The sequence below is a fragment of the Pseudophryne corroboree genome, chromosome 1 (genome assembly GCF_028390025.1).
Source record: "Pseudophryne corroboree isolate aPseCor3 chromosome 1, aPseCor3.hap2, whole genome shotgun sequence".
Classification (NCBI taxonomy): domain Eukaryota; kingdom Metazoa; phylum Chordata; class Amphibia; order Anura; family Myobatrachidae; genus Pseudophryne; species Pseudophryne corroboree.
Window position 1 is genome coordinate 710,640,846 of NC_086444.1, and position 27,742 is coordinate 710,668,587.

The 27,742-nt window shown below is 44.7% G+C and overlaps 1 protein-coding gene across 8 annotated transcripts in view; it reads right to left on the minus strand.

The window, feature by feature from the left end:
- ADGRL3 (adhesion G protein-coupled receptor L3) overlaps positions 1-27,742 on the minus strand; it is a 1,270,535-nt gene that overhangs the window by 597,559 nt on the left and 645,234 nt on the right. For all 8 annotated transcript variants that reach the window (XM_063914936.1, XM_063914945.1, XM_063914955.1 and 5 more), the window contains exons 8-9: positions 21,802-21,905; positions 9,450-9,635 (exon numbers count right to left, since the gene is read on the minus strand). In XM_063914936.1, coding sequence (XP_063771006.1) covers positions 9,450-9,635; positions 21,802-21,905 — 290 coding nt within the window. The remainder of the gene's footprint in view (positions 1-9,449; positions 9,636-21,801; positions 21,906-27,742) is intronic.

Here is a 27,742-nt window from a genome sequence, read left to right on the forward strand (position 1 = left end):
ACTGCCCTATTTAGATGGATTACTCTTTGTTTCTGGAGTCCTGATGCTGGATAGCCGGCCAGGCCATAGTCAGGGCCATGTACACTTAGTGAAAGGGTCTGGGTGTCTGGTCCTGTGCATTTGACTGGCTGTAACATCTGGAAACTGTTCATTCCATGTGACCGTCTCAAATAAACATCACACTCACCTTCTCACTGTGGCTGGTTCCTGTGTTTACGACTGAAGAGGTCCACTATATATATAGTCCAGAGAACAAGACGGCACACAGCTACATGATGTAATCAGTGGTGCAAGGTTCATAAAAAATAAAAATGAGAACACTCGCTTTTAAAAAAAACAAACAAACCCACAAAAAAAAACCAGTACTCACATTTAGTAAATGGTGTTTATTGGAAGGACATCAGATAGTGATGCATAGTTGACCAATACTACTATTGTGCCTATAGGCAATGATGAATACAAATATTATATCATTCTTATCAATGTTATTGTTTGATAGCTATCAGACATGATAACTGAATAAGATATACTATATACAGTATATAACAGTATGCCACAGATGAAATTCACTTTACCCTATTAACTGTATATGTATGATATTGATTGAGATATCAGTATATGTTAATTTTTCCCTTTATGAATCTGTTTGAATTTGTATATGTATGTAATTGCAATATCAGTATATGTTCATTGTTCCTTATATTAATTTGTTTGCTGGCCGTATTTGAGACACCCATTTTTACCTTCCTTTAAAGACAGCCCTGAGGAAGTCACAAGTGATGAAATGCGTTGGCTCGTACCATCTTGACACAAATGGTCTAACTCACTGTCTGTGAGCTCTCCCCCCGGCTGGGTTGACAGCGAGTTCCTTATTATCAGGCGTGCAAAGGTGAAGACGGGCATGTTTTATGTGTGTAATGTGATTTAAGATTTGCTTTTAATAAATTTTGAATCTGTGAAAAGTAACATTTCTGTTATGGGTGTATTATGATATGATAAGATATGAGGGTTCTACTTTAGATCAAACTACTTAACCTCGATCTTCAAAATCTAAATCACTATTAAAGAAAACTGTGGTTATTAGCAGGGCGTAACTCTAGACTCTCTTCAAACACCGGGTCAGATGTATTAAGACTGGAGCAGGCACAAAGAAGTGATAAAGCAGTGATAAGTGCAAGGTGATAACGCACCAGTCAATCAGCTCATAGCTGTCAATTTACATATTGGAGCTGATTGGCTGGTACGTTATCACCTTGCACTTATCACTGCTTTATCACTTCTTTATGCCTTCTCCAGGATTAATACATCTGCCCCACCATCCTTTATATATACAGTATATATACATTTATTTTTGTTTTCTAGGAATAAGAAGGAGCACACATTTGTAAAGTGTATAAAAATGTTATATTGTAAAAGGAATCAACTACATACACCCAAGGTTAGAAACTGTCATCATGGGACATGCCTGGTACAGCCACCGATCACCAGGGACCTGTTAGTGCTTTCTTTCCAGGAGGAAAACCCTGATGCAGCCACCAATCTCCACGGACTTATTTGGAACTTGCTTCCTGGATGGACCGCTCTCCAGTGATGCTGTAAACTGTGTAAGTCGGCAGAGAACGGAGAACCACGCTGGCCACCGTGCCATTTTCCCAGTTTTTAAATGCCCACAGCTAATTATATTAGGGGGTGCACTGCCAGAGGGGCATGTCTAGCACCACCAATCTAATTTCTCCCTAGTTTCCAATAAGAAAGTAGATATACAGTAATACACCCCAGAGAAATAAAATTAAACATAATGGTGCGACCACCAGCCAGTACTGACTATCCACTATAGCAGTGGTTCTCATCCTCGGTCCTCAAGTACCCCCAACAGTTCATGTTTTCCAGGTCTCCTCACAGGATTGCAAGTGAAATAATTTGCTCCACCTGTGGGTCTTTTATAATGTGCCAGTGAGTAATGAATACACCTGTTCAACTGTTAGATGACCTAGAAAACATGAACTGTTGGGGGTACTTGAGGAAAGAGGTTGAGAACCACTGCACTATAGCATAACCCTGAGCCCTAGCTGCCACTTCACCCTATCACTGCTTGCACATCCCCAGAGTATCCCTGTCCCCACTGGTGTATCTATAATGGGTGCAGTGTGTGCAGTGCACACAGGCCCCCCGCGGTCCAGGGGGCCAACACCGCACACTCTGAACCAATTATGTTTAATACTCACCCTCCGGAGTCCCGCGGTGTAGCAGAAGCGCTGCAGAAATCACTGGGAAAATGTCCACTGCGCCATTTTCCTGGAGATCTGCACATGCACCCTAGGCCCCTAAGGACCCAAGTGCCCAAAGTCTCTATGCCGCCAGCTAGAGAGGAGGGAGCCCAAACAGAGCCTGCACACGGGTCTCATTCTCTCTAGAAATGCCCCTGCTTGTTCCAGTGGCGGAATTAGAGACACGCACCCCCAACCCTGATTTTGAGTGGGCCACTCTAAAAAGTACGGGAGATTTAGGGGGCTGAACATTTGAGTTTTAATATAACACAAGTAAAATGTATAATTTACACATGTGCTATCACAGCCACATTTGCCTCTTTCTATGCCATCAGACTCCTCTGCAGGACACCCCATTTGTCACACGTCCCCATGCTCATCAGCTACTGACAGTAGTGCCCCATATTCACATTATGCCACACAGTATGAGCCAAAAAGTACATTATGTCACACAGTATACAGACAAAATATCTCCTAAATTAGCGCTCTTCAACTATATCGAAGTATCTTATTGCTTGGTGGAAGTAACTATATGTTTTTATTATTGTGTATCATTCATGTTTTATGTTTGTTATTGTTACAGGCGTCTCCTAGCAACGCACTGTCACTTCCGCTGTAACGCCGGTCCGGCGCGGTCTGCTGACGTCAGTGCCCGGAGACTAAGGTTTCCGTTTGGCAATCCTGGCGTGGATGGCGGCGCCACACAGGTGAGTCCACTTGTGTAATTGTCTACCAGTTATAAATGTCTTGTATGTTTGTTATGTACAGAGATAGCCTGTCCCTGACGACGGGGTAAATCCCTGAAACTACCGTATATACTCGAGTATAAGCCGACTTTTTCAGCACTTTTTTTTGTGCTGAAAAAGCCACTTCGAATCAGTATTTAGGAGGGACACGGAGGGCACAGCGCACGGCTCTCCTGTGTCCCTCCTGCGTCTCCGGCGGCAGCGGCGTGTGTGTGTTAAAGGAAGTGCACGAACCGGCACTTCCTTTAACACACACATGCCGCTGCCGCCGGAGACGCAGGAGGGACACAGGAGAGCCGCGCGCTGTGCCCTCCGTGTCCCTCCTTCAGAAGACAGCGCGGGAGCGATGGAGGGTAAGTAACTGGGCCAAACTGGCACTGTGGGGCATATCTGGCACTGTGGGGCATATCTGGCACATCTGGCACTGTGGGGCATATCTGGCAGCATGAGGGCATATCTGGCACTGTGGGGCATATCTGGCAGCATGAGGGCATATCTGGCACATCTGGCACTGTGGGGCATAGCTGGCAGCATGAGGGCATATCTGGCACTGTGGGGCATATCTGGCAGCATGAGGGCATATCTGGCACTGTGGGGCATATCTGGCAGCATGAGGGCATATCTGGCACATCTGGCATTGTGGGGCATATCTGGCAGCATGAGGGCATATCTGCCACTGTGGGGCATATCTGGCAGCATGAGGGCATATCTGGCACTGTGGGGGCATATCTGGCAGTATGAGGGCATATCTGGCACTATGAGGGCTGTGTACAGCTAGAGCTGCATTTCCCACCCTAGGCTTATACTCGAGTCAATAAGTTTTCCCAGGTTTTTGTGGTAAAATTAGGTGCCTCGGCTTATATTCGGGTCGACTTATACTCGAGTATATACGGTAAGAAGGACAAATAAAGCTGCATTTTAACCCTTATTCTGACTGCTTGAGTGCCGCTGCAACACATTTCCCTACACTGGCCCATGCCGTTGGAGCTATGGATGGCACCGCAGCATCTGCAATCAGTATCCATCACTGAGTGCCGGGTAATTGTTTCACATATTATATATATATATATATATATATATATATATATATATATATTAGTGATGTGCACCGGAAATTTTTCGGGTTTTGGATTCGGTTCCGCAGCAGTGTTTTGGATTCGGACGCGTTTTGGCAAAACCTCCCTGAAAATTTTTTGTCGGATTCGGGTGTGTTTTGGATTCGGGTGTTTTTTTACAAAAAACCCTCAAAAACAGCTTAAATCATAGAATTTGGGGGTCATTTTGATCCCATAGTATTATTAACCTCAATAACCATATTTTCCACTCATTTCCAGTCTATTCTGAACACCTCACAATATTATTTTTAGTCCTAAAATTTGCACCGAGGTCACTGGATGACTAAGCTAAGCGACCCAAGTGGCCGACACAAACACCTGGTCCATCTAGGAGTGGCACTGCAGTGTCAGACAGGATGGCACTTCAAAAAATAGTCCCCAAACAGCACATGATGCAAAGAAAAATAGAGGTGCACCAAGGTCGCTGGATGGCTAAGCTAAGCGACCCAAGTGGCCGACACAAACACCTGGCCCATCTAGGAGTGGCACTGCAGTGTCAGACAGGATGGCAGATTTAAAAAATAGTCCCCAAACAGCACATGATGCAAAGAAAAAAAGAGGTGCACCAAGGTCGCTGGATGGCTAAGCTAAGCGACCCAAGTGGCCGACACAAACACCTGGCCCATCTAGGAGTGGCACTGCAGTTTTCTAGTGAGAGGATGAGTGCTTCCATCCTCATGTGAATCTGAACCACTAGCCATGAACATAGGCCAGGGCCTCAGCCGTTCCTTGCCACTCCGTGTCGTAAATGGCATATTGGCAAGTTTACGCTTCTCCTCAGACGCTTTTAATTTTGATTTTTGGGTCATTTTACTGAATTTTTGTAGTATACTTGACGACACAGAGGTAGAGCAGTGGACTACTGTACCGTACTGCTATATATATATATACTGGTGGTCACAGCAACATTCTGCACTGTCCCCTCCTACTATATACTGCGCACAACTAAAATGCAGCACAGGTATGGATGGATAGTATACTTGACGACACAGAGGTAGGTAGAGCAGTGGCCTACTGTACCGTACTGCTATATATTATATACTGGTGGTCAGCAAAATTCTGCACTGTCCTACTATATATACTGCGCACAACTAAAATGCACCACAGGTATGGATGGATAGTATACTTGACGACACAGAGGTAGGTAGAGCAGTGGACTACTGTACCGTACTGCTATATAATACTGGTGGTCACTGGTCAGCAAAATTCTGCACTGTTCTCCTACTATATACTACAATGCAGCACAGATATGGAGCGTTTTTCAGGCAGAGAACGTAGATATTTTCAGCTCACTGAGCACAGATGATATTTGCAAGCACACTGAGCACAGATATTTGCAGCACACTGAGCACAGATATTTGCAGCACACTGAACACAGAAACTGAGAGAACGCTGCACGTCCTCTCCCTATCATCTCCAATGCACGAGTGAAAATGGCGGCGACGCGCGGCTCCTTATATAGAATACGAATCTCGCGAGAATCCAACAGCGGGATGATGACGTTCGGGCGTGCTCGGGTTAACCGAGCAAGGCGGGAGGATCCGAGTCTGCCTCGGAACCATGTAAAATGGGTGAAGTTCGGGGGGGTTCGGATTCCGAGGAACCGAACCCGCTCATCACTAATTATATATATATACATATATATATATATATATATATATATATATAAAAATGAAGTAAAACAAGCTCCTAACAGTGTCGGTGAGATAAAACCTGTGCAGTCACGTTTGCTTAACATTGATTGGAATGAGCCACATTCCTAGCTTTTAAGCTTTAGTAAAAACTTTGTCTTTTATAGCTTCCATTTTTTTTATATATTTTTAATATATTTCAGTCTCCATTATCAGTTCTGCTTACTTAAATAATTGGAATGAGCCACATTCCTCATTCCTGATTTCACCGGAAAATATTGTGTTTTAAAACAGTACACACTATGTTGCTTTTATTTTCTCTTTACATGTTCGGCTTCCAAATGTCATCAGCCTGAAAGTATTTCAAGCTAAGTTATTATTTATTTTAATAACTGCACCTGACTGCACAGGTTTTATCTCACCGACACTATTAGGCGCTTGTTTTACTTCATTTTTTTATATTCCATTCACATACTGTATAAAAGCTGCCACTCATTTATAGATGAGGTGTGTTGTGTAAAAAGAAAAAATAATTTTCTCGGCCTTGGTCTCTATTAGATATACCCAGGCGCTGTTCTCCACTGCCCTCATATATATATATATATATACAGTGCTTCCAACGCGTTTCGGGCTCCAGGCCCTTGATCCTCGATGAAGGGCCTGGAGCCCGCAACGCGTTGGAAGCACTGTTACATAGAGCGCAAGTCCGAATGCACTCTTTTTAGCTAGAGTACACTGAAAAAAAGCCGTCACTGAAGCCGGATCCTGAGCCGTCACGGAGCGCAGCACGCCGCACGGAAGACGTGGCAGGAGTGAGCGGCACTACAAAGCAAGGGAACCAAGCCGCACGGAGAACCAGTCCACGTCCCACCGCCAGCAAAAACAAGGTGGGTAGCTTAGGGACAGATAGGGCTGGGACTGTTATTAAATACCTTACTCTCTTTTGGCAAACATCGGAACCCGCATATATTTAAAGGACTACAGAATCACTTAAAAGGGCTGTAAACATTTTCAAACTAACCCCTTTTTTCAACAGGTATTGCACTTATACACTTGGCAACTTTTGGCTTCAGCAACTGTTGCAAAATATAATACATAGTCACAAGCGCCTTGCTCTATATAAATATTAGTGTTTTGTTTCTTTTTCAAGGCTGCTCAACCATTCAAATACCGGCATTAGCGCGGTTGTTTACTTTTTGTGCATTCTGTGCTTAAACTTAGGTCCCATCGCCATGATATCTCATTATGGTATGCAATTATTCCAAAATACGGAAAAATCCAATATCCAAAATACTTCTGGTCCCAAGCATTTTGGATAAGGGATACTCAACCTCTCCCTCCCTCCCTCTCTCTCTTTCTCTATCTCTCTCTCTCCATATACTGTGTGTGTATATATATATATATATATATATATATATATATAATTCACAATATGCCCCCAGCAGTGCCCGATACACATAATACCCCCAGCAGTGTCAGATACACGTAATGCTCCCAGCTCTGCCAGATACACATAATGACCCCAGAGGTGCCAGATACACAATGTTCCCAGCAGTGCCAGATTCATGTAATGCACCCAGAGGTGCCAGATACACATAATGCCCCCAGAGGTGCTAGATGCATGTAATGCCCCCAGCAGTGCCAAATACAAGTAATGACACCAGCGGTGCCAGATACACGCAATGTCCATAGCAGTGCCAGATAAACATAATACCCCCAGAGGTACCAGATACACATAATGCCCCAGTAGTGCTCACCGCTGCTGGACTTCTGGCTGCTGCTGCCACTGCAGCTGCCACTAGTCCTGTATGAGGGTTGAGAATGTATAATTTACACATGTGCCATCAGCACCACATTTGCCTCTTTCTATGCCATCAGACTCCTCTGCGGGACACCAGCATTTGTCAAACATGTCCCCATGCTCACCAGCTGACAGTAGTGTCCCTTATTCACATTACGCCAACAGTATGAGCCAAAATGTACATCATGCCACACAGTATGAGCCAAAATTCACAATATACTGTACCACACAGTATGAGCCAAAATTCACAATATGCCAAACAGTATGCCACCAGAGGTGCCAGATACACATAAATCCACCAGCAGTGCCAGATATACATAATGCCCCCAGCAGTGCCAGACACATATAATGCCCCAGTGGTGCCAGACACACGTAATGCCCCAGTGGTGCCAGACACACGTAATGCCCCAGTGGTTCCAGACACACGTAATGCCCCAGTGATGCCAGACACACGTAATGCCCCCAGACAGACACATGTAAAGCCCCCAGTGGTGCCAGATACATGTAATGCCTCCAGCAGTGCCAAATACACGTAATACCTCCAGCAGTGCCAGATACACATAATGCCCTCAGAGGTGCCAGATACACTTAATACTCCTAGTGGTGCCAGACACACATAATACCCCCAGCAGTGCCAGATACACATTATACCCTCAGCAGTGCTGGATACACCTAATGCCCCCAGCGGTGCCAGATATACAGAATACCTCCAGCGGTGCCAAAAACACATAATGCTCCCAGAAGTGCCAGATTCATGTAAAGCCCCCAGAGGTGCCAGGTACATATAATGCCCCCAGTGGTGCTAGATGCATGTAATGCCCCCAGCAGTACCAAACACAAGTAATGCCCCCAGAGGTGCCAGAAACACGCAATATCCCCAGCAGTGCCAGAAACACATAATATCCCCAGAGGTGTCAGATACACAAAATGCCCCAGTATTGCTCACCGCTGCTGGGCTTCTGGCTGCTGCTGCCAGTGCAGCCACCGCTAGTGCTGTATGAGGGGTGAAAATGTGTAATTTACACATGTGCCATCAGAGTCACATTTGCCTCTTTCTATGCCATCAGACTCCTCTGTTGGACCCCAGCATTTGTCAAACATGTCCCCATGCTCACCAGCTGACCGTAGTGCCCCTTATTCACATAATGCCAACAGTATGAGCCAAAATGTACATTATACCAAACAGTATGAACCAAAATTCATAATATGCCAAACAGTATGCCACCAGAGGTGCCAGATACACATTATGCCCCTAGAGGTCCCAGATACACTTAATACCCCCCCATCGGTGCCAGATACTCAATGCTGTCAGCAGTGCCAGAATCATTTAATGCACTAAGAGATGCCATATACACATAATGCCCCCAAAGGTGCTAGATGCACATAATGCCCCCAGCAGTGCCAGATACATGCAATGACCCCAGCAGTTTTAGATATACATAATACCCCCAGAGGTACCAGATACACGTGATGCCCCAGTAGTGCTCACCGCTGCTGGGCTTCTGCTGCCACTGTAGCTGCTACTGGTCCTGTATGAGGGGTGGAGTCCTGCCACTCCCTGAAGTCCTCCGGCGGAGGCCACTTTAAACATGTGAGCCAATCCAAACTTGTGGATTGGCAGCTTTGGCTCCTGATTGGCTGACGGGCAACATCAAATATGAAAAGGCCGGGCGCAGCGGGGGGAGGGAGTTATGGGAGGAATTCATCAGCACAGGAAGGAGGGGGTGCAGACATTAGGGGTTCCTGTGTGCACCAGAAACCCCCGAGTGCACACATATTATCCCCTGTAAAAACCACAAAGTCCTGGTGCTCCTGTATCCTGGCTTTGTTCAAAACCATGAATAAAATGTTACTTAGCGCATACATTTTTTTTTTAATCTAGAAATTACCTTATTTAAGCTTCGTGCAGCACTATCTTTTCCACCTGGAGTCAAATTTCTTAGCTGAACATCCAGCAAATCCACCAGTTGATCCATAGCACGAACAGAATATGTAATGTCTCCAGCATTTAGGTGACCTCTTGTATGCTCTGATAGCTCTCTTGCAATGTTTGCAGCTGTTTCTAGTGATTTCAGCTAAGAAGAAGAAAGGAAAATGTGGTCAATAAAAATATGTGAATACAAATAATATTTTGGTACAAAAGTGATTTTTCCATACAGCGTGAAAAATAGTTCCCATACAACATGTAGGAATGGTTTATTTCTATATGCTGACTGTATGGCAACAATTTTTCATGCTGCAGGGAGCATTCACTTTTTTAAACAGCATAATATTGAATAAGGAGAATATGTACATAATGTATATAGGGGGTTATTTAGGTCGCTTCGCTAAGCGATACAACCGCAATAACCCCAGTCCCGGCATCAATGCGCAGGTCCCGTCCTGCTCATGCGTGACCAGCCAATGTGATCAGATTGCATTGGCTGCAAATGCCTCTGCCTGATTGTGTTCATTATGTATGCGGAGAACCTCAGCACGCTCTAGCAGTGAGGGGTTAGTACTGCAGCAGAGGGAAGTCACTGCCGTCAGGGTGTCATAGGGAAAGAGAGATGGCACTAATGCAGTCCAGATACCAGCAGTGTGTGCAGTAGCTCCAATTACACACTGAGACCCCGCCCTCCTTCCCACGAGATCTCCAGGACAGGTTAGCATGGCATTCATTTGAATAATCCTGTGCACAGAATGACGGGCATAGCGGATGATCTACAGTATCTGTGACTGGCAGGTTGGCCATACACACAGAACGATGCTGCAGATATGCACAGCTGACACAATATGTCTGTAAACAACATCCAAGGACATATCGTTTGTACACACCCACCGATCAGTGAACAATATATCATCCATTCAATTCATCAAACGATACATCGATTCGGTGTGTACCCAGCATCAGTGTGTCTTGAGTACTGAGGTTGGGAAACAAAGGCCTATACCATCTACACCATCTAGTGTTAATTATTAATATTGCATTCCATATAGCTCCCCCCGACTCCTGCATTTGCTCTAGTTTTCCGCAGAATAGGAAATTGTTATTTACATTTGGAAACTCCACTCCTGTGGTTCCCCTGGCATCAAAGAGGGAACACACAATTTAGTTCAGAGTCTGGAGGGAACTGCAACATTAAGGAATATGGAATCTATGGGAAAACAGCTTATGATTCACATAATTATCCAGCTCCTTATCTTTTTTCTTTTTTTTTAATAGGAAATAGAGTCTAAAGGGCTTCAAAGTAATAAGTACAGTGACCTAACATGAGAAACAGCTTTTCATTAGCTGATTGGCAAAAAATAATCCAGTTCCATTCAGCATGAACGGTAGGTTTTGGATGGGTGGTCTTCTGTATACCGGCGGTCGGGCTCCCGGCGCTCAGTATACCGGCGCCGGGAGCCCGACCGCCGGCATACCGACACTTATTTTCCCTCGTGGGGGTCCACGACCCCCATAGAGGGAGAATAAAATAGTGTGGCGCGCGTAGCGCGCTACCGTGCCCGTAGCGTGGCGAGCGCAGCGAGCCCGCAAGGGGCTCATTTGCGCTCGCCACACTGTCGGTCAGCCGGCGGTCGGGCTCCCGGCGCCGGTATGCTGGGCGCCGGGAGCCCGACCGCCGGCCAGCCGTAGTGAACCCGTTTTGGATACCTCCTGTCTTCTCCAGTTTCAGTTTGAGGGTACTATCCCAACATCCTTTTTGTCCCAACATCAGGACAAATGGGAGAGTAGGTCCCGATGACAGATGACTTTTCAATGCTAACTACACCTGCCCCTGGCACATAGAGGTTGAGCTGGAGAAGACATATTTGTCAAGCAGGCCAAAGTCAAGTAACAAGGTACCCATAGGCAAAGAAATCCTCAATACTTACTAAAGTTAGGAGTTCCAACAATGGGTATTGTGCTTAAAAGTGAAAGACACAGCATTTGAATTTCAATGTAACTGTGTGTGGGAATAATAACCTACAGTCGTTTACTGAGATTCTCTACATACTGTATATTGCAAATTCTAAATTTTTTAAATTCAATGTTACATAATTTCACATTTATTTTCTTAGTACTGCCTTTGTGTTTACATTTTGACTACAATTACCCTCACCCACTTCTCTCACAGTATTAAAGTACAATTTTAGAGTATCTAACATATGACTTACGGTATGATCTTATTGTGTGTGTTGTATGTGAGACATACTGTACGGGCATTCCCCCATATTGGCTCCTGATGGGTCAACACACAATTGGTTTTTGAAGAAAAGCCCAGAAGACACCACATGTAAATTAGTCTAAATTCACTAAGCTACACCTAACGGGTTAAAAGAAAAGAAAAAAAACTTAGGGTGTGTACACACTGTGAGATCCTTGCTATGCCCGATTTTCACTTGCGATTTCCCTTGAACTCGCCGGAGCCCAGCACCACAGATTTTGACTAACTTTTCTTGAGATATGGACTATGTGGGGTGTAGTATGGTATGCCGGCGGCCGGGCTCCCGGCGACCAGCATACCGGCGCCGGGAGCCCGACCGCCGGCATACCGACAATGTGGCGAGTGCAAATGAGCCCCTTGTGGGCTCCCTGCGCTCGCCACGCTGCGGGCACGGTGGCGCATGCTATTTTATTCTCCCTCCAGGGGGGTCGTGGACCCCCACGAGGGAGAATATATGTCGGTATTGTTAGTATCTCCTGCTCTGTGCTGCCACGTCGCCATGGCAACCGGGAGGCAAGTGTTAGCGAAGTAACCTGAGCGCAGCTGATACTCCGGTCCGGGTTTTTACTGTGTAGTGGTTACAGGCTCTGTGCACGGCAGGGAATCCGGCGCTGGTTTTGTGCTCAGTCTGTGAGGTCTGAGTGGGGCGTGGACAGCACCTGCTATATAAAGCATCCTCTCAGGCTAGGCAAATGCTGCTGAATCTTTGTTTGTTAGTCAGTTCCAGAGAGTTAGCTAGTACTGTGTGACTTTGTATTTACTTGTTGCTTACTGCGAATAGGCCTTGGGATTCGGTACTTCATTCTGCCAATCCGGACCTAGCAGTAAGACTGGAGTCAGTTGTTTGACCTGCTGGGGTTCTTTTGCTATTCTGTGAACCCAGCAGGTTTGCGGCTGTACTCTCAGACCTGCTTGCTTAATCCTCCCTCACTGTGCATGGCGTCCAGGTGTCAGTTTAGTGGCAGTAAGCTGAACCTGTGCCCTGCAAGTGGGGGTTAGGATTGTGGATACTCTCCTTGTGTCTATATTTCTATCTCTGACCAAGGAGTTTATTCCCACACCCGTTGGTAACCCTTTGGGTTTTTTTTTCTGTTGCTCTTAGCAACATCATTTCAGGTGCTCCACATGTTAAATCACTAGAGATGAGCGGGTTCGGTTTCTCTGAATCCGAACCCGCCAGAACTTCATGTTTTTTTTCACGGGTCCGAGCGACTCGGATCTTCCCGCCTTGCTCGGTTAACCCGAGCGCGCCCGAACGTCATCATGACGCTGTCGGATTCTCGCGAGGCTCGGATTCTATCGCGAGACTCGGATTCTATATAAGGAGCCGCGCGTCGCCGCCATTTTCACACGTGCATTGAGATTGATAGGGAGAGGACGTGGCTGGCGTCCTCTCCGTTTAGAATAGATTAGAGAGACACTTGATTTACTAATTTTGGGGAGCATTAGGAGTACTCAGTACAGTGCAGAGTTTTGCTGATAGTGACCACCAGTTTTATTTATAATCCGTTCTCTGCCTGAAAAAAGCGATACACAGCACACAGTGACTCAGTCACATACCATATCTGTGTGCACTGCTCAGGCTCAGGCCAGTGTGCTGCATCATCTATTATCTATATATAATATTATATATATCTGTCTGACTGCTCAGCTCACACAGCTTATAATTGTGGGGGAGACTGGGGAGCACTACTGCAGTGCCAGTTATAGGTTATAGCAGGAGCCAGGAGTACATAATATATTATATAGTGAGTGACCACCAGACACACAGTGCAGTTTATTTAATATATCCGTTCTCTGCCTGAAAAAAGCGATACACACAGTGACTCAGTCAGTCACGTACCATATCTGTGTGCACTGCTCAGGCTCAGGCCAGTGTGCTGCATCATCTATATATATTATATATCTGTCTGACTGCTCAGCTCACACAGCTTATAATTGTGGGGGAGACTGGGGAGCACTACTGCAGTGCCAGTTATAGGTTATAGCAGGAGCCAGGAGTACATAATATTATATTAAAACAGTGCACACTTTTGCTGCAGGAGTGCCACTGCCAGTGTGACTAGTGACCAGTGACCTGACCACCAGTATATATAATATTAGTAGTATACTATCTCTTTATCAACCAGTCTATATTAGCAGCAGACACAGTACAGTGCGGTAGTTCACGGCTGTGGCTACCTCTGTGTCGGCACTCGGCAGCCCGTCCATAATTGTATATACCACCTAACCGTGGTTTTTTTTTCTTTCTTTATACATACATACTAGTTACGAGTATACTATCTCTTTATCAACCAGTCTATATATTAGCAGCAGACACAGTACAGTGCGGTAGTTCACGGCTGTGGCTACCTCTGTGTCGGCACTCGGCAGCCCGTCCATAATTGTATATACCACCTAACCGTGGTTTTTTTTTCTTTCTTTATACATACATACTAGTTACGAGTATACTATCTCTTTATCAACCAGTCTATATATTAGCAGCAGACACAGTACAGTGCGGTAGTTCACGGCTGTGGCTACCTCTGTGTCGGCACTCGGCAGCCCGTCCATAATTGTATATACCACCTAACCGTGGTTTTTTTTTCTTTCTTTATACATACATACTAGTTACGAGTATACTATCTCTTTATCAACCAGTCTATATATTAGCAGCAGACACAGTACAGTGCGGTAGTTCACGGCTGTGGCTACCTCTGTGTCGGCACTCGGCAGCCCGTCCATAATTGTATATACCACCTAACCGTGGTTTTTTTTTCTTTCTTTATACATACATACTAGTTACGAGTATACTATCTCTTTATCAACCAGTCTATATATTAGCAGCAGACACAGTACAGTGCGGTAGTTCACGGCTGTGGCTACCTCTGTGTCGGCACTCGGCAGCCCGTCCATAATTGTATATACCACCTAACCGTGGTTTTTTTTTCTTTCTTTATACATACATACTAGTTACGAGTATACTATCTCTTTATCAACCAGTCTATATATTAGCAGCAGACACAGTACAGTGCGGTAGTTCACGGCTGTGGCTACCTCTGTGTCGGCACTCGGCAGCCCGTCCATAATTGTATATACCACCTAACCGTGGTTTTTTTTTCTTTCTTTATACATACATACTAGTTACGAGTATACTATCTCTTTATCAACCAGTCTATATATTAGCAGCAGACACAGTACAGTGCGGTAGTTCACGGCTGTGGCTACCTCTGTGTCGGCACTCGGCAGCCCGTCCATAATTGTATATACCACCTAACCGTGGTTTTTTTTTCTTTCTTTATACATACATACTAGTTACGAGTATACTATCTCTTTATCAACCAGTCTATATATTAGCAGCAGACACAGTACAGTGCGGTAGTTCACGGCTGTGGCTACCTCTGTGTCGGCACTCGGCAGCCCGTCCATAATTGTATATACCACCTAACCGTGGTTTTTTTTTCTTTCTTTATACATACATACTAGTTACGAGTATACTATCTCTTTATCAACCAGTCTATATATTAGCAGCAGACACAGTACAGTGCGGTAGTTCACGGCTGTGGCTACCTCTGTGTCGGCACTCGGCAGCCCGTCCATAATTGTATATACCACCTAACCGTGGTTTTTTTTTCTTTCTTTATACATACATACTAGTTACGAGTATACTATCTCTTTATCAACCAGTCTATATATTAGCAGCAGACACAGTACAGTGCGGTAGTTCACGGCTGTGGCTACCTCTGTGTCGGCACTCGGCAGCCCGTCCATAATTGTATATACCACCTAACCGTGGTTTTTTTTTCATTCTTTATACATACATACTAGTTACGAGTATACTATCTCTTTATCAACCAGTCTATATATTAGCAGCAGACACAGTACAGTGCGGTAGTTCACGGCTGTGGCTACCTCTGTGTCGGCACTCGGCAGCCCGTCCATAATTGTATACTAGTATCCAATCCATCCATCTCCATTGTTTACCTGAGGTGCCTTTTAGTTGTGCCTATTAAAATATGGAGAACAAAAATGTTGAGGTTCCAAAATTAGGGAAAGATCAAGATCCACTTCCACCTCGTGCTGAAGCTGCTGCCACTAGTCATGGCCGAGACGATGAAATGCCAGCAACGTCGTCTGCCAAGGCCGATGCCCAATGGCATAGTACAGAGCATGTCAAAACCAAAACACCAAATATCAGTAAAAAAAGGACTCCAAAACCTAAAATAAAATTGTCGGAGGAGAAGCGTAAACTTGCCAATATGCCATTTACCACACGGAGTGGCAAGGAACGGCTGAGGCCCTGGCCTATGTTCATGGCTAGTGGTTCAGCTTCACATGAGGATGGAAGCACTCAGCCTCTCGCTAGAAAACTGAAAAGACTCAAGCTGGCAAAAGCACCGCAAAGAACTGTGCGTTCTTTGAAATCCCAAATCCACAAGGAGAGTCCAATTGTGTCGGTTGCGATGCCTGACCTTCCCAACACTGGACGTGAAGAGCATGCGCCTTCCACCATTTGCACGCCCCCTGCAAGTGCTGGAAGGAGCACCCGCAGTCCAGTTCCTGATAGTCAGATTGAAGATGTCAGTGTTGAAGTACACCAGGATGAGGAGGATATGGGTGTTGCTGGCGCTGGGGAGGAAATTGACCAGGAGGATTCTGATGGTGAGGTGGTTTGTTTAAGTCAGGCACCCGGGGAGACACCTGTTGTCCGTGGGAGGAATATGGCCGTTGACATGCCAGGTGAAAATACCAAAAAAATCAGCTCTTCGGTGTGGAGGTATTTCACCAGAAATGCGGACAACAGGTGTCAAGCCGTGTGTTCCCTTTGTCAAGCTGTAATAAGTAGGGGTAAGGACGTTAACCACCTCGGAACATCCTCCCTTATACGTCACCTGCAGCGCATTCATAATAAGTCAGTGACAAGTTCAAAAACTTTGGGTGACAGCGGAAGCAGTCCACTGACCAGTAAATCCCTTCCTCTTGTAACCAAGCTCACGCAAACCACCCCACCAACTCCCTCAGTGTCAATTTCCTCCTTCCCCAGGAATGCCAATAGTCCTGCAGGCCATGTCACTGGCAATTCTGACGAGTCCTCTCCTGCCTGGGATTCCTCCGATGCATCCTTGCGTGTAACGCCTACTGCTGCTGGCGCTGCTGTTGTTGCCGCTGGGAGTCGATGGTCATCCCAGAGGGGAAGTCGTAAGCCCACTTGTACTACTTCCAGTAAGCAATTGACTGTTCAACAGTCCTTTGCGAGGAAGATGAAATATCACAGCAGTCATCCTACTGCAAAGCCAACACTATGTTGGTGTTAGACGTGCGTCCGGTATCCGCCGTTAGTTCACAGGGAACTAGACAATTTATTGAGGCAGTGTGCCCCCGTTACCAAATACCATCTAGGTTCCACTTCTCTAGGCAGGCGATACCGAGAATGTACACGGACGTCAGAAAAAGACTCACCAGTGTCCTAAAAAATGCAGTTGTACCCAATGTCCACTTAACCACGGACATGTGGACAAGTGGAGCAGGGCAGGGTCAGGACTATATGACTGTGACAGCCCACTGGGTAGATGTATGGACTCCCGCCGCAAGAACAGCAGCGGCGGCACCAGTAGCAGCATCTCGCAAACGCCAACTCTTTCCTAGGCAGGCTACGCTTTGTATCACCGCTTTCCAGAATACGCACACAGCTGAAAACCTCTTACGGCAACTGAGGAAGATCATCGCGGAATGGCTTACCCCAATTGGACTCTCCTGTGGATTTGTGGCATCGGACAACGCCAGCAATATTGTGTGTGCATTAAATATGGGCAAATTCCAGCACGTCCCATGTTTTGCACATACCTTGAATTTGGTGGTGCAGAATTTTTTTAAAAACGACAGGGGCGTGCAAGAGATGCTGTCGGTGGCCAGAAAAATTGCGGGACACTTTCGGCGTACAGGCACCACGTACAGAAGACTGGAGCACCACCAAAAACTACTGAACCTGCCCTGCCATCATCTGAAGCAAGAAGTGGTAACGAGGTGGAATTCAACCCTCTATATGCTTCAGAGGTTGGAGGAGCAGCAAAAGGCCATTCAAGCCTATACAATTGAGCACGATATAGTAGGTGGAATGCACCTGTCTCAAGTGCAGTGGAGAATGATTTCAACGTTGTGCAAGGTTCTGATGCCCTTTGAACTTGCCACACGTGAAGTCAGTTCAGACACTGCCAGCCTGAGTCAGGTCATTCCCCTCATCAGGCTTTTGCAGAAGAAGCTGGAGGCATTGAAGAAGGAGCTAAAAGGGAGCGATTCCGCTAGGCATGTGGGACTTGTGGATGCAGCCCTTAATTCGCTTAACAAGGATTCACGGGTGGTCAATCTGTTGAAATCAGAGCACTACATTTTGGCCACCGTGCTCGATCCTAGATTTAAAGCCTACCTTGGATCTCTCTTTCCGGCAGACACAGGTCTGCTGGGGTTGAAAGACCTGCTGGTGACAAAATTGTCAAGTCAAGCGGAACGCGACCTGTCAACATCTCCTCCTTCACATTCTCCCGCAACTGGGGGTGCGAGGAAAAGGCTCAGAATTCCGAGCCCACCCGCTGGCGGTGATGCAGGGCAGTCTGGAGCGACTGCTGATGCTGACATCTGGTCCGGACTGAAGGACCTGACAACGATTACGGACATGTCGTCTACTGTCACTGCATATGATTCTCTCAACATTGATAGAATGGTGGAGGATTATATGAGTGACCGCATCCAAGTAGGCACGTCACACAGTCCGTACTTATACTGGCAGGAAAAAGAGGCAATTTGGAGGCCCTTGCACAAACTGGCTTTATTCTACCTAAGTTGCCCTCCCACAAGTGTGTACTCCGAAAGAGTGTTTAGTGCCGCCGCTCACCTTGTCAGCAATCGGCGTACGAGGTTACATCCAGAAAATGTGGAGAAGATGATGTTCATTAAAATGAATTATAATCAATTCCTCCGCGGAGACATTGACCAGCAGCAATTGCCTCCACAAAGTACACAGGGAGCTGAGATGGTGGATTCCAGTGGGGACGAATTGATAATCTGTGAGGAGGGGGATGTACACGGTGATATATCGGAGGGTGAAGATGAGGTGGACATCTTGCCTCTGTAGAGCCAGTTTGTGCAAGGAGAGATTAATTGCTTCTTTTTTGGGGGGGGTCCAAACCAACCCGTCATATCAGTCACAGTCGTGTGGCAGACCCTGTCACTGAAATGATGGGTTGGTTAAAGTGTGCATGTCCTGTTTTGTTTATACAACATAAGGGTGGGTGGGAGGGCCCAAGGACAATTCCATCTTGCACCTCTTTTTTCTTTTCTTTTTCTTTGCATCATGTGCTGATTGGGGAGGGTTTTTTGGAAGGGACATCCTGCGTGACACTGCAGTGCCACTCCTAGATGGGCCCGGTGTTTGTGTCGGCCACTAGGGTCGCTAATCTTACTCACACAGTCAGCTACCTCATTGCGCCTCTTTTTTTCTTTGCGTCATGTGCTGTTTGGGGAGGGTTTTTTGGAAGGGACATCCTGCGTGACACTGCAGTGCCACTCCTAGATGGGCCCGGTGTTTGTGTCGGCCACTAGGGTCGCTAATCTTACTCACACAGCTACCTCATTGCGCCTCTTTTTTCTTTGCGTCATGTGCTGTTTGGGGAGGGTTTTTTGGAAGGGACATCCTGCGTGACACTGCAGTGCCACTCCTAGATGGGCCCGGTGTTTGTGTCGGCCACTAGGGTCGCTTATCTTACTCACACAGCGACCTCGGTGCAAATTTTAGGACTAAAAATAATATTGTGAGGTGTGAGGTATTCAGAATAGACTGAAAATGAGTGTAAATTATGGTTTTTGAGGTTAATAATACTTTGGGATCAAAATGACCCCCAAATTCTATGATTTAAGCTGTTTTTTAGTGTTTTTTGAAAAAAACACCCGAATCCAAAACACACCCGAATCCGACAAAAAAAATTCGGTGAGGTTTTGCCAAAACGCGTTCGAACCCAAAACACGGCCGCGGAACCGAACCCAAAACCAAAACACAAAACCCGAAAAATTTCAGGCGCTCATCTCTATAAATCACTACACCTCGCTTCATTGTCCGCTTTATTCCATCTGAGCATTCCTGACACTAGGGAGACACCCAATTCCTGAGCCTTTGGGCTTCTCCGTTCACTTTGTGTTTATTAGTTATTCCATCACCTCCTGTGTATGTTATGTTATACTGTCTGTGAGTTCGTCTATCTTTTGTTGCGTAGCCGACCTGGCGGGACCGCGCATCGGGATCGAATCGGGATCGCAAGCTGACTTTCACCTTGCAATCTGCACTAACTTTTCTTGCGATTTTGACTATATAGTCAAAATCGAAAGAAAATATCTCACCGTGTGACTGTGTACACACCCTTACTGTATGTCAATTACAAAAATGGCAAAACATGAAATTAGTTTAAAACAAATGTCCTCCGTCATTGTACATGTATTCTGCATTGTCACTAAGGATGTGTGTGATGGTTACCCTGTTATACTTGTGATGGCTGCCATGTTAGTAAGTGTCATGCTCTTTTCATTCTTAGGGGCCTATTTATTAACATTATTTTTACTAAAATATTGTGAAAAAAGGGTGTTTTCACAGCCTTTTCACATTATTTTAGTATCACCTGAATGTATTAAAGGGCATTTGGAGCAGTTTTCATGAAAAACTGCTCCAAACCCTTTAATTCACTTTCTTTAGTAAGCCACATCGCATTCCCCATACTTATAATGGGAAATGCGATCTGACCAGATTTACTAAACAAAAAATTTGAAAAAATACCGCAGTGTGCCCTGTGATAATCTCGCCGGCTCAGGCTAGCGAGTTCACAGGGCAGCACTGCGATAAGCACCCTTCTGCCCAGCGTTCTCTGCCCCTGGCAGAGAAAGCTGAGCGGGGACCGGGCTCCAGTGATCAGCTCTGCGTGTCCGATGGACACACAAGCTGATCAATGTGTAAAAAACAAAACAATAAACATACTCACCTGTCCAGGGAGCCGGTGTCCGGCTGCTCCGGTTATCGCTGCCGGGCCCCCCATGTGCTGCAATGTGACCCTGGTGCAGTAAAGTAACGCTGAAAACGTCAGCGCACTTTACAGCACCGTGGGTCACAGCGCAGGAGAAGGACCCGGTGCCCGGCAGCCTCCGGAAGCAGCGCGGACCGGCTCCCTGGACAGGTTATCCTGCTCGGGGGGGGATCTGCGGCGCGCAGGGGTAGTCGCGACAGGGTGAGGTCGGTAGTGGTGATGTCGGCAGGGGCAGTGCATGCGCAGCAGGACATCGGAGTATTTTTTTATGAAAATACCCCGATGATGCTGCGAAGAGGCATCGCATGGACAGAGTTTGATCACAAGCTCTGTTCCTGCATGCAATAATTGATACATCCATGTGATGTAATCACTTATCGCAGTGCGAGTTTGGGAGATTTTATCACCTGTCATCCGCATCCTGCATGCGGATGGTGATAAATAGGCCCCTTAGTCACATACTGTATCTCTGTAGAGCAGATGTACAGTATTTAGCCTTGTAGAGTGATCAAGTAAAGAGATAAAGTACAAACCAATCAGCTCCGGTCATTTTTCAAACACAGCCTGTAACATGGCAGTTAGGAGCAGATTGACTGGTACTTTATCACTCTCCAATTTATCACTCTCCAAAGCTTAGTACACCTACCCCATCTATGTCTCGAAAAATATGCCCCAGAAGACAGAACACATTTGCAAAGGCTTCTAATCGACCAGCCAAATATGCCTCTAATAGGGTAGTATACAGATGCGTCGGCAGTCAGCTTTCCCGCGAACAGGTAACATATGCATTCGCATCACAATTCCAACTAGCTGGACCTGCATGTGACCCATGCAATCCTAATGATAGTTGCGGCAAACGACCCACAATTGCCGCACCTAGTGACAAGGATGAGCAAGGACACAACTATATATTTTTGGTTATTCCTTTGGAATGTTTTCATATACAAAGGTACTTTTGCACTCAGATTCCAGTTGTTGTATCATAAATGCCCCACTGTATCAATTTTTACCTTCTGCCCAATATGACTGATCCATGGAGAAGAGCAATTGCTTAAATCAGGTCCTTGAGGATTCCATATTCCATCAGGAGTGATGCAAGTGTATGTTGCCACACCTACAGTAAAACAGCAAACTATGAGTAACAATGTTAACAGTGGATCAGTAGTAAACATACTAAATGCAACACAGAGCCAAGTTAGTTAGTCACAAATAATATGTATAACTTACCCCTTTATAATGCACATTTAGGCACATTTTATTTATTTTCACCTTTTAGTAACAGTTTGGACATGTACAACTCAAGTATTAGTAAACTAAGAAAACACACATAACTTGTCAAACATAAAAAATATATTATTATGGCATCGGTAAACACATTAGTAAAGAGGTAAAGAGGTATCAAGCTAGAAGTCATTTGGAAGCTGGTAGTGACCAGACCAGCGAAACGCGTTGAGCCACATCTTGCAGGTCCACTGGCACTGGATTTATTTAACAGACTTTCTGGCACCCTATGGACTCTTTGCATCCACCGGATTTTTTCCAACACAAGTACACCACAGACCCGGACTTTCCCCTGCTGCCATTTGGATCTTATCTGCACAAAGATACCTAGGGGGACTTTTCTCATCCGGAAGCAAGTCTGGTAAATAATTATGTAATCTAATGACTTGTGAGCAATGTGGAAATAGAGCCCTAGCCAGAAGCTGTGGACATTATATCCAACAAACACGATTAATAGTGGTACCCTGCATTTTTAGACATATGAATTTTAGCAGCTGCTATATTTATATTATTTTTCTTTGATGAATGGGAGTATTCTACTGCCTTTTATGAATGTCTAAATAAATTTGTTATATTTTATACATTGGTATTTGTTATTTGACTAACAGCCAGCGCCAGTACATCTTTTCCACATTCTAGAAGTCATTTGGAAGACTGAGGTAAATGTATGAAGCAGTGATAAGAGTGGAGAAGTGAGCCAGTTGAGAATCAGCATTGAAGTAACATTTATAATTTGCATACTATAAATATTATACAGAGCAGCTGATCGGTTCCCATGGGCAATTTCTCCACTGGCTCACTTCTCCACTCTTATCACTGTTTCATACAGTTACCCCAGCATCAGCATATACAGTATGGCATGAAGTATTGGCATGGTCAAGCACATAGGCATCATTTTATCCAGACATTGACATGTATGGAAAATTGGTATTTAACAGAGCTGTTTATGACAATTTATTCAATGCATTACCTGCTTGATTGCCAACATACAATACAGGGAGCATTATACCAAATTGGCTCTGTATCTCACTGTTGTACATGGCTTGATATTATCTTTGCCTTCTCTGTCTCTGAATTATTACTTTCTATTTTGGAATCCTATATCCCACCATGAAAAATAACTCTTTCTGTTGCATAAATCCTGGTAACAACCGAGTACTAATTAGGCTTAGGGAAAGGGGACTACTAAAGGTGAAGAACAAGTTAGCCTGGTCACATGTGTTTACTAACTGTAATTGGGTCCATACATGTCTCACAGGCCTAGAATGTAATAGCATGGACCCCATACAGTACCATTTGGTACACTAACAAGGGAGTCTTGTTTGAATTTGAATCAATGAGACCTTACATGTTTAGATAAATGTAGCTGAATAGCATGTTAATTACTACCGGCAGAGATAATGGACTTGATTCAGAGGTGGATGCAGTGACTGTGACATGTTACACACAATCACCCAATGTTGTAAGTCCATGAATGCATCTGAGTCACACTGCGCATGCATGCCAATGGTTACCGATCGGAGACACAGAACCACTCACACAGCCAACCATGGGGCTGGTACAAGTTTTAATGGTACGTCTAAAAGCACCAAGACAGTATTAAGCCACTTCTCAGTAAGAAGATCATTGGGTGCAGCAATAAAATAAAGACTCAGCATCATCCCCATTAAAAGACATTTAAATCTTCAAGAGGATTTCTAGACTTAGTACATAGACTACTTCTAGACTACTGTACATAGACTACTTCTAGACTACTGTACATAGACTACTTCTAGACTACTGTACATAGACTACTTCTAGACTACTGTACATAGACTACTTCTAGACTACTGTACATACATTTACAATTAAGACAGAGAGGTGGTCCCTATGGGTCCTTCCAAGGTTATGGTTATTCCACAATAGGTTCATACATTAGTGAAGTAAATATTTGATCAATTCCGATAATCAGTTTATTAAAAAAAATGTAGCCAAATGTCTCCCACACAGACCTCACTATAAAGTGTACAACTTTGAGACTGCCTCCATATATCTCATCATGCCTAACTAAATATAGTACTAAAGAGGTTTTCAACTCATACCCAGTTTAGATTAATTTTGTTCTCCAATGCCCCAGAGTTTAGAGTGGGAACAGATCCTACTTATATTTGGTAATAAAAATGTAACATACATTTCCCATTTTTTGCCTACAGTGCCCAATTTAGACTTTTAAATGGTTTGCGGAATGGTACACTTGATATACATTCTTCTGTAGGTACATATAGTATTAACATATTTATTGCACCATATGAGCAGCATTTTATGAACAGTTTTACATTTTCAAATTGACTGTGTTGTACTTTATGATTTTTGGGTGTGGATCATAGAGTCAACCCCACTTAGGTGGACATTGTCTAGGTCGACCACTATTGGTCGACATTAACTAGGTCAAAATGGTTTCTATGTCGACATGGTCTGTAGGTCAACATGTACAAGGTCGACAGGACAAAAGGTCAACATGAGTTTTAAAAAACAAATAAAAATTGGTGTTGTTTTCTCCGTACAGTGACTGGGAACCCCAATTAGTGCACCGTCTCCCCTCGCATGACGAGCAAAAGGCAGGTTACCGTTCCCAATTGTAGTCCAGGTGGATCGTAAAGTATGAAAAAGTTAAAAAAAAAAATTAAAAAATGTGAAAAACTCATGTTGACCTTCTGTCATGTCGACCTAGAACATACTATCATAGAGACCATGTCGACCTACTTACTGTTGACCAATAGTGGTTGACATAGACATTGTCGCCCTAAGTGTGGTCGACCTAGAGATCGGATACCATAATTTTTATACCAGTAACAGCATGCAAAACATTTGTGCTATATGCTGTATTGGGACACTGAATACACTGTCCAAACCTGTTATTGTCATGTGGTATTTCAGGTAACAAAGTACTGTACTCTGCTGTACACTTCAGTATAATTATTCATTCACCAAGTATTACTTTAAAAAATATTTTTTATGCAAACCAGTGTCAAAGTCGAAAAATATCCTGATACATATGCCTTGTACTAACCCCTCATGCACATGCCCGCTGCACGTGCACACGCTCTTCCGTGCGTGCACATATCCGCAATTTGCGTAAAGATCGCTCCGGCGATCACGCGCGGTGTATGCGCATTTACGGTAGAGTTTGTAAGCGTCTAGCGTGCGACTCGATCATAGCATATTTAACCCATATAGTGTGTTTTATAGATAATATTCCCCTTAACAAATAACAATGTCAGCAAGTATGTTTAGTTTAAACGGTTCGTGGACAGAGAGATTCCTCTCTGCATGATAGGAAGGGTCAGATAAAGGTTGAACGGTGGTGTCTAGTATCCAGCTGTAGAGTATTTTAATGGTAACATTTCGGTGTTGGTTAGGAAGATATTGCTCGCTCCTGCGTATAGTTATGTACAAAAGTAGTTTATAGACATTTACTGTATTTGTTGTTCATTATCCATGCTGCGGGAATCCTGAGGATACCTCCCACCTGAGCAGTTGGAGAAAGGCACAGCCCACCTGTTCGAACCCACCTATGACCTTTTGTTATAATGCAGAGACACATTCCTGTGTCCAATGAACCATGAGATTATAGGGACCATTGTATTGTTACTGTATGTTGTGTATATAAAGACCACCATTGCCTGTCCAGTCACTCACTCTCTCTGCAAGGTTTTCACATTGAAGGCTGAGGGCTGGATCCAGGACGCGCTTGCGAATCATTCCCACGTGTGTAAGTTCTCTGTAGCCATTTTGTTATCCTTTGTGTTTGCCATTTGGTCTCATTGTGTACTCATTCTGTTTGCTTGTGTTTGCGATCGTTCGCTATTGTTCATATTATTCCTTGTTATTCTGTTTAGATTTTGATGGTAGTTTTGTAGTGTATAAGCTGTACTGTTTTCCCTTTTTTACTCTAAAAGAATTATCCACGAAGGTGTTAGAGCCTGAGTGGTTTTTAAATCCAAACCAGGTCTTGTGTTTTCACTAGTTACTGTAAAGGGTTTTCTTAGCGTCTCAATCGCTCAAACAGCTTTCCATATTATCAAGGTTAATAAGCGTTACATCATTGTAGTATTACATTGCTAAGGTTTTGAGTATAAGCATACCCTTACTGTGTGTTGTTAACAAGGTTTACTGTGTGTCATTCTGTGAGCGTCTGCGCCGCTCGTGTCTCACTCGAACGGCGCAGCGTCCGCTAAGCCGATAGCGTAGCATTACGGTACTCGGGACGCCTTTTAGCGTGTTCGATACTAAGCGTGAGTCTGTGAGCGTACGTGTCGCTCGTGCGTCGTGCCCACGGCCTAGCGTCTGCTACGCTAAGTGCGTACCCTTACGGTACTCTGTGCGCCAATAGCGTACTTAGTCCGTAAATAGTATATAGCTTATGTTTAAAGTTAATATTCGACATTATCAATTGGGGGCATCGTCCGGGCCTCCTCATATCCGCAACCAAGCGGAACCAGGCAGACTTTATCCATCAGCAAAGGGCGGGAAGGTAGTATCCCCTGTTAGCCATTCGGTGGTCGGGGATACGGTAAGTGCTGATTAGATAAGTGTCTGCTCCGTTTGGTTTGTAGGGATGCTGGTGGGATCCGGAACCGAAAGGTAAGAACATTAAGATATTGTCTTTTAAATCTGTTTAAATTTCTGTATTGGTGAAAATTGCGCACGCAACACACGCACACACCTGTATTTCCATTTGCGTATTTTCACATATCTACCTTTCTGTTTGCCATTAGAATTGATCACGTGCTGAGAAAATTTGTTGCTATTTAGTTAAAAGTAAAAGTAATACTTAAGGGAGTAATTGTAAAACACGCACGCAGCCTGACCCAGTTATAACGGTTATACAGGAGATACTGTGTGGTGCTTGGTAAACGATTATAGTTAAATATCGTTTGCATTTATAGAAGCGTGTTATTTGTGTTACTGCGGACGTATCCGGCATGTGTACACGTGTCTCTGATCAAGTGCGAGACAGCGTACACAACACAAAGGCCTACACACGTGGCGTAAATTACGCAACGTGCGTACAGATACGCCCACTAAATACAAATCACACGATAGCATTGTTTTAGTAGTAGATACGGAAGCCACGAGATAATAGCACAAATTTGTTCAGTTTCCAAAATTTAGTTTAAAAAGATCCTCCTCTCGTTGCATTACCTCTGGGATTAGCCTGTGTTACCTGAATGAAAGAAATTTTCTGTACAGAAAAATCAAAGTATATATGAAGTGAAAGAGCGTGTGTATGCAAGTAAAGTTTTCTTTGGTGTGAACCCCGGAAATCGAGATCTCGTAGAAGGATACCCGTGAAGTGAACACGTGGTGGCGTGGGAGAAGGCCATCTCACGTTAACAGTGAATAAGGTAAAAGGAGCAATTAGTGTTACAGCAGACCAGAAGGTCCGCGAAAGTCAGAAATTCGTTAAAAGTACCTATACGAAGTTTCTGCAGACCCTGACTTAAGAAAGGTCAGAGGTAGTGAGCGCAGCCCTGGGGGTTGGTGCAGTACCCATATAGGCCCGTTTTGAGAATACGCTCCGGCTGAAGGTTTCGCAGCCTAAACAACCAATTCCGCTGGTCGCTCTACGGATAAGTAATAGTTACTTATACGCAGTGCGACTGTACCGCATGTAATTGTGTGCATTAG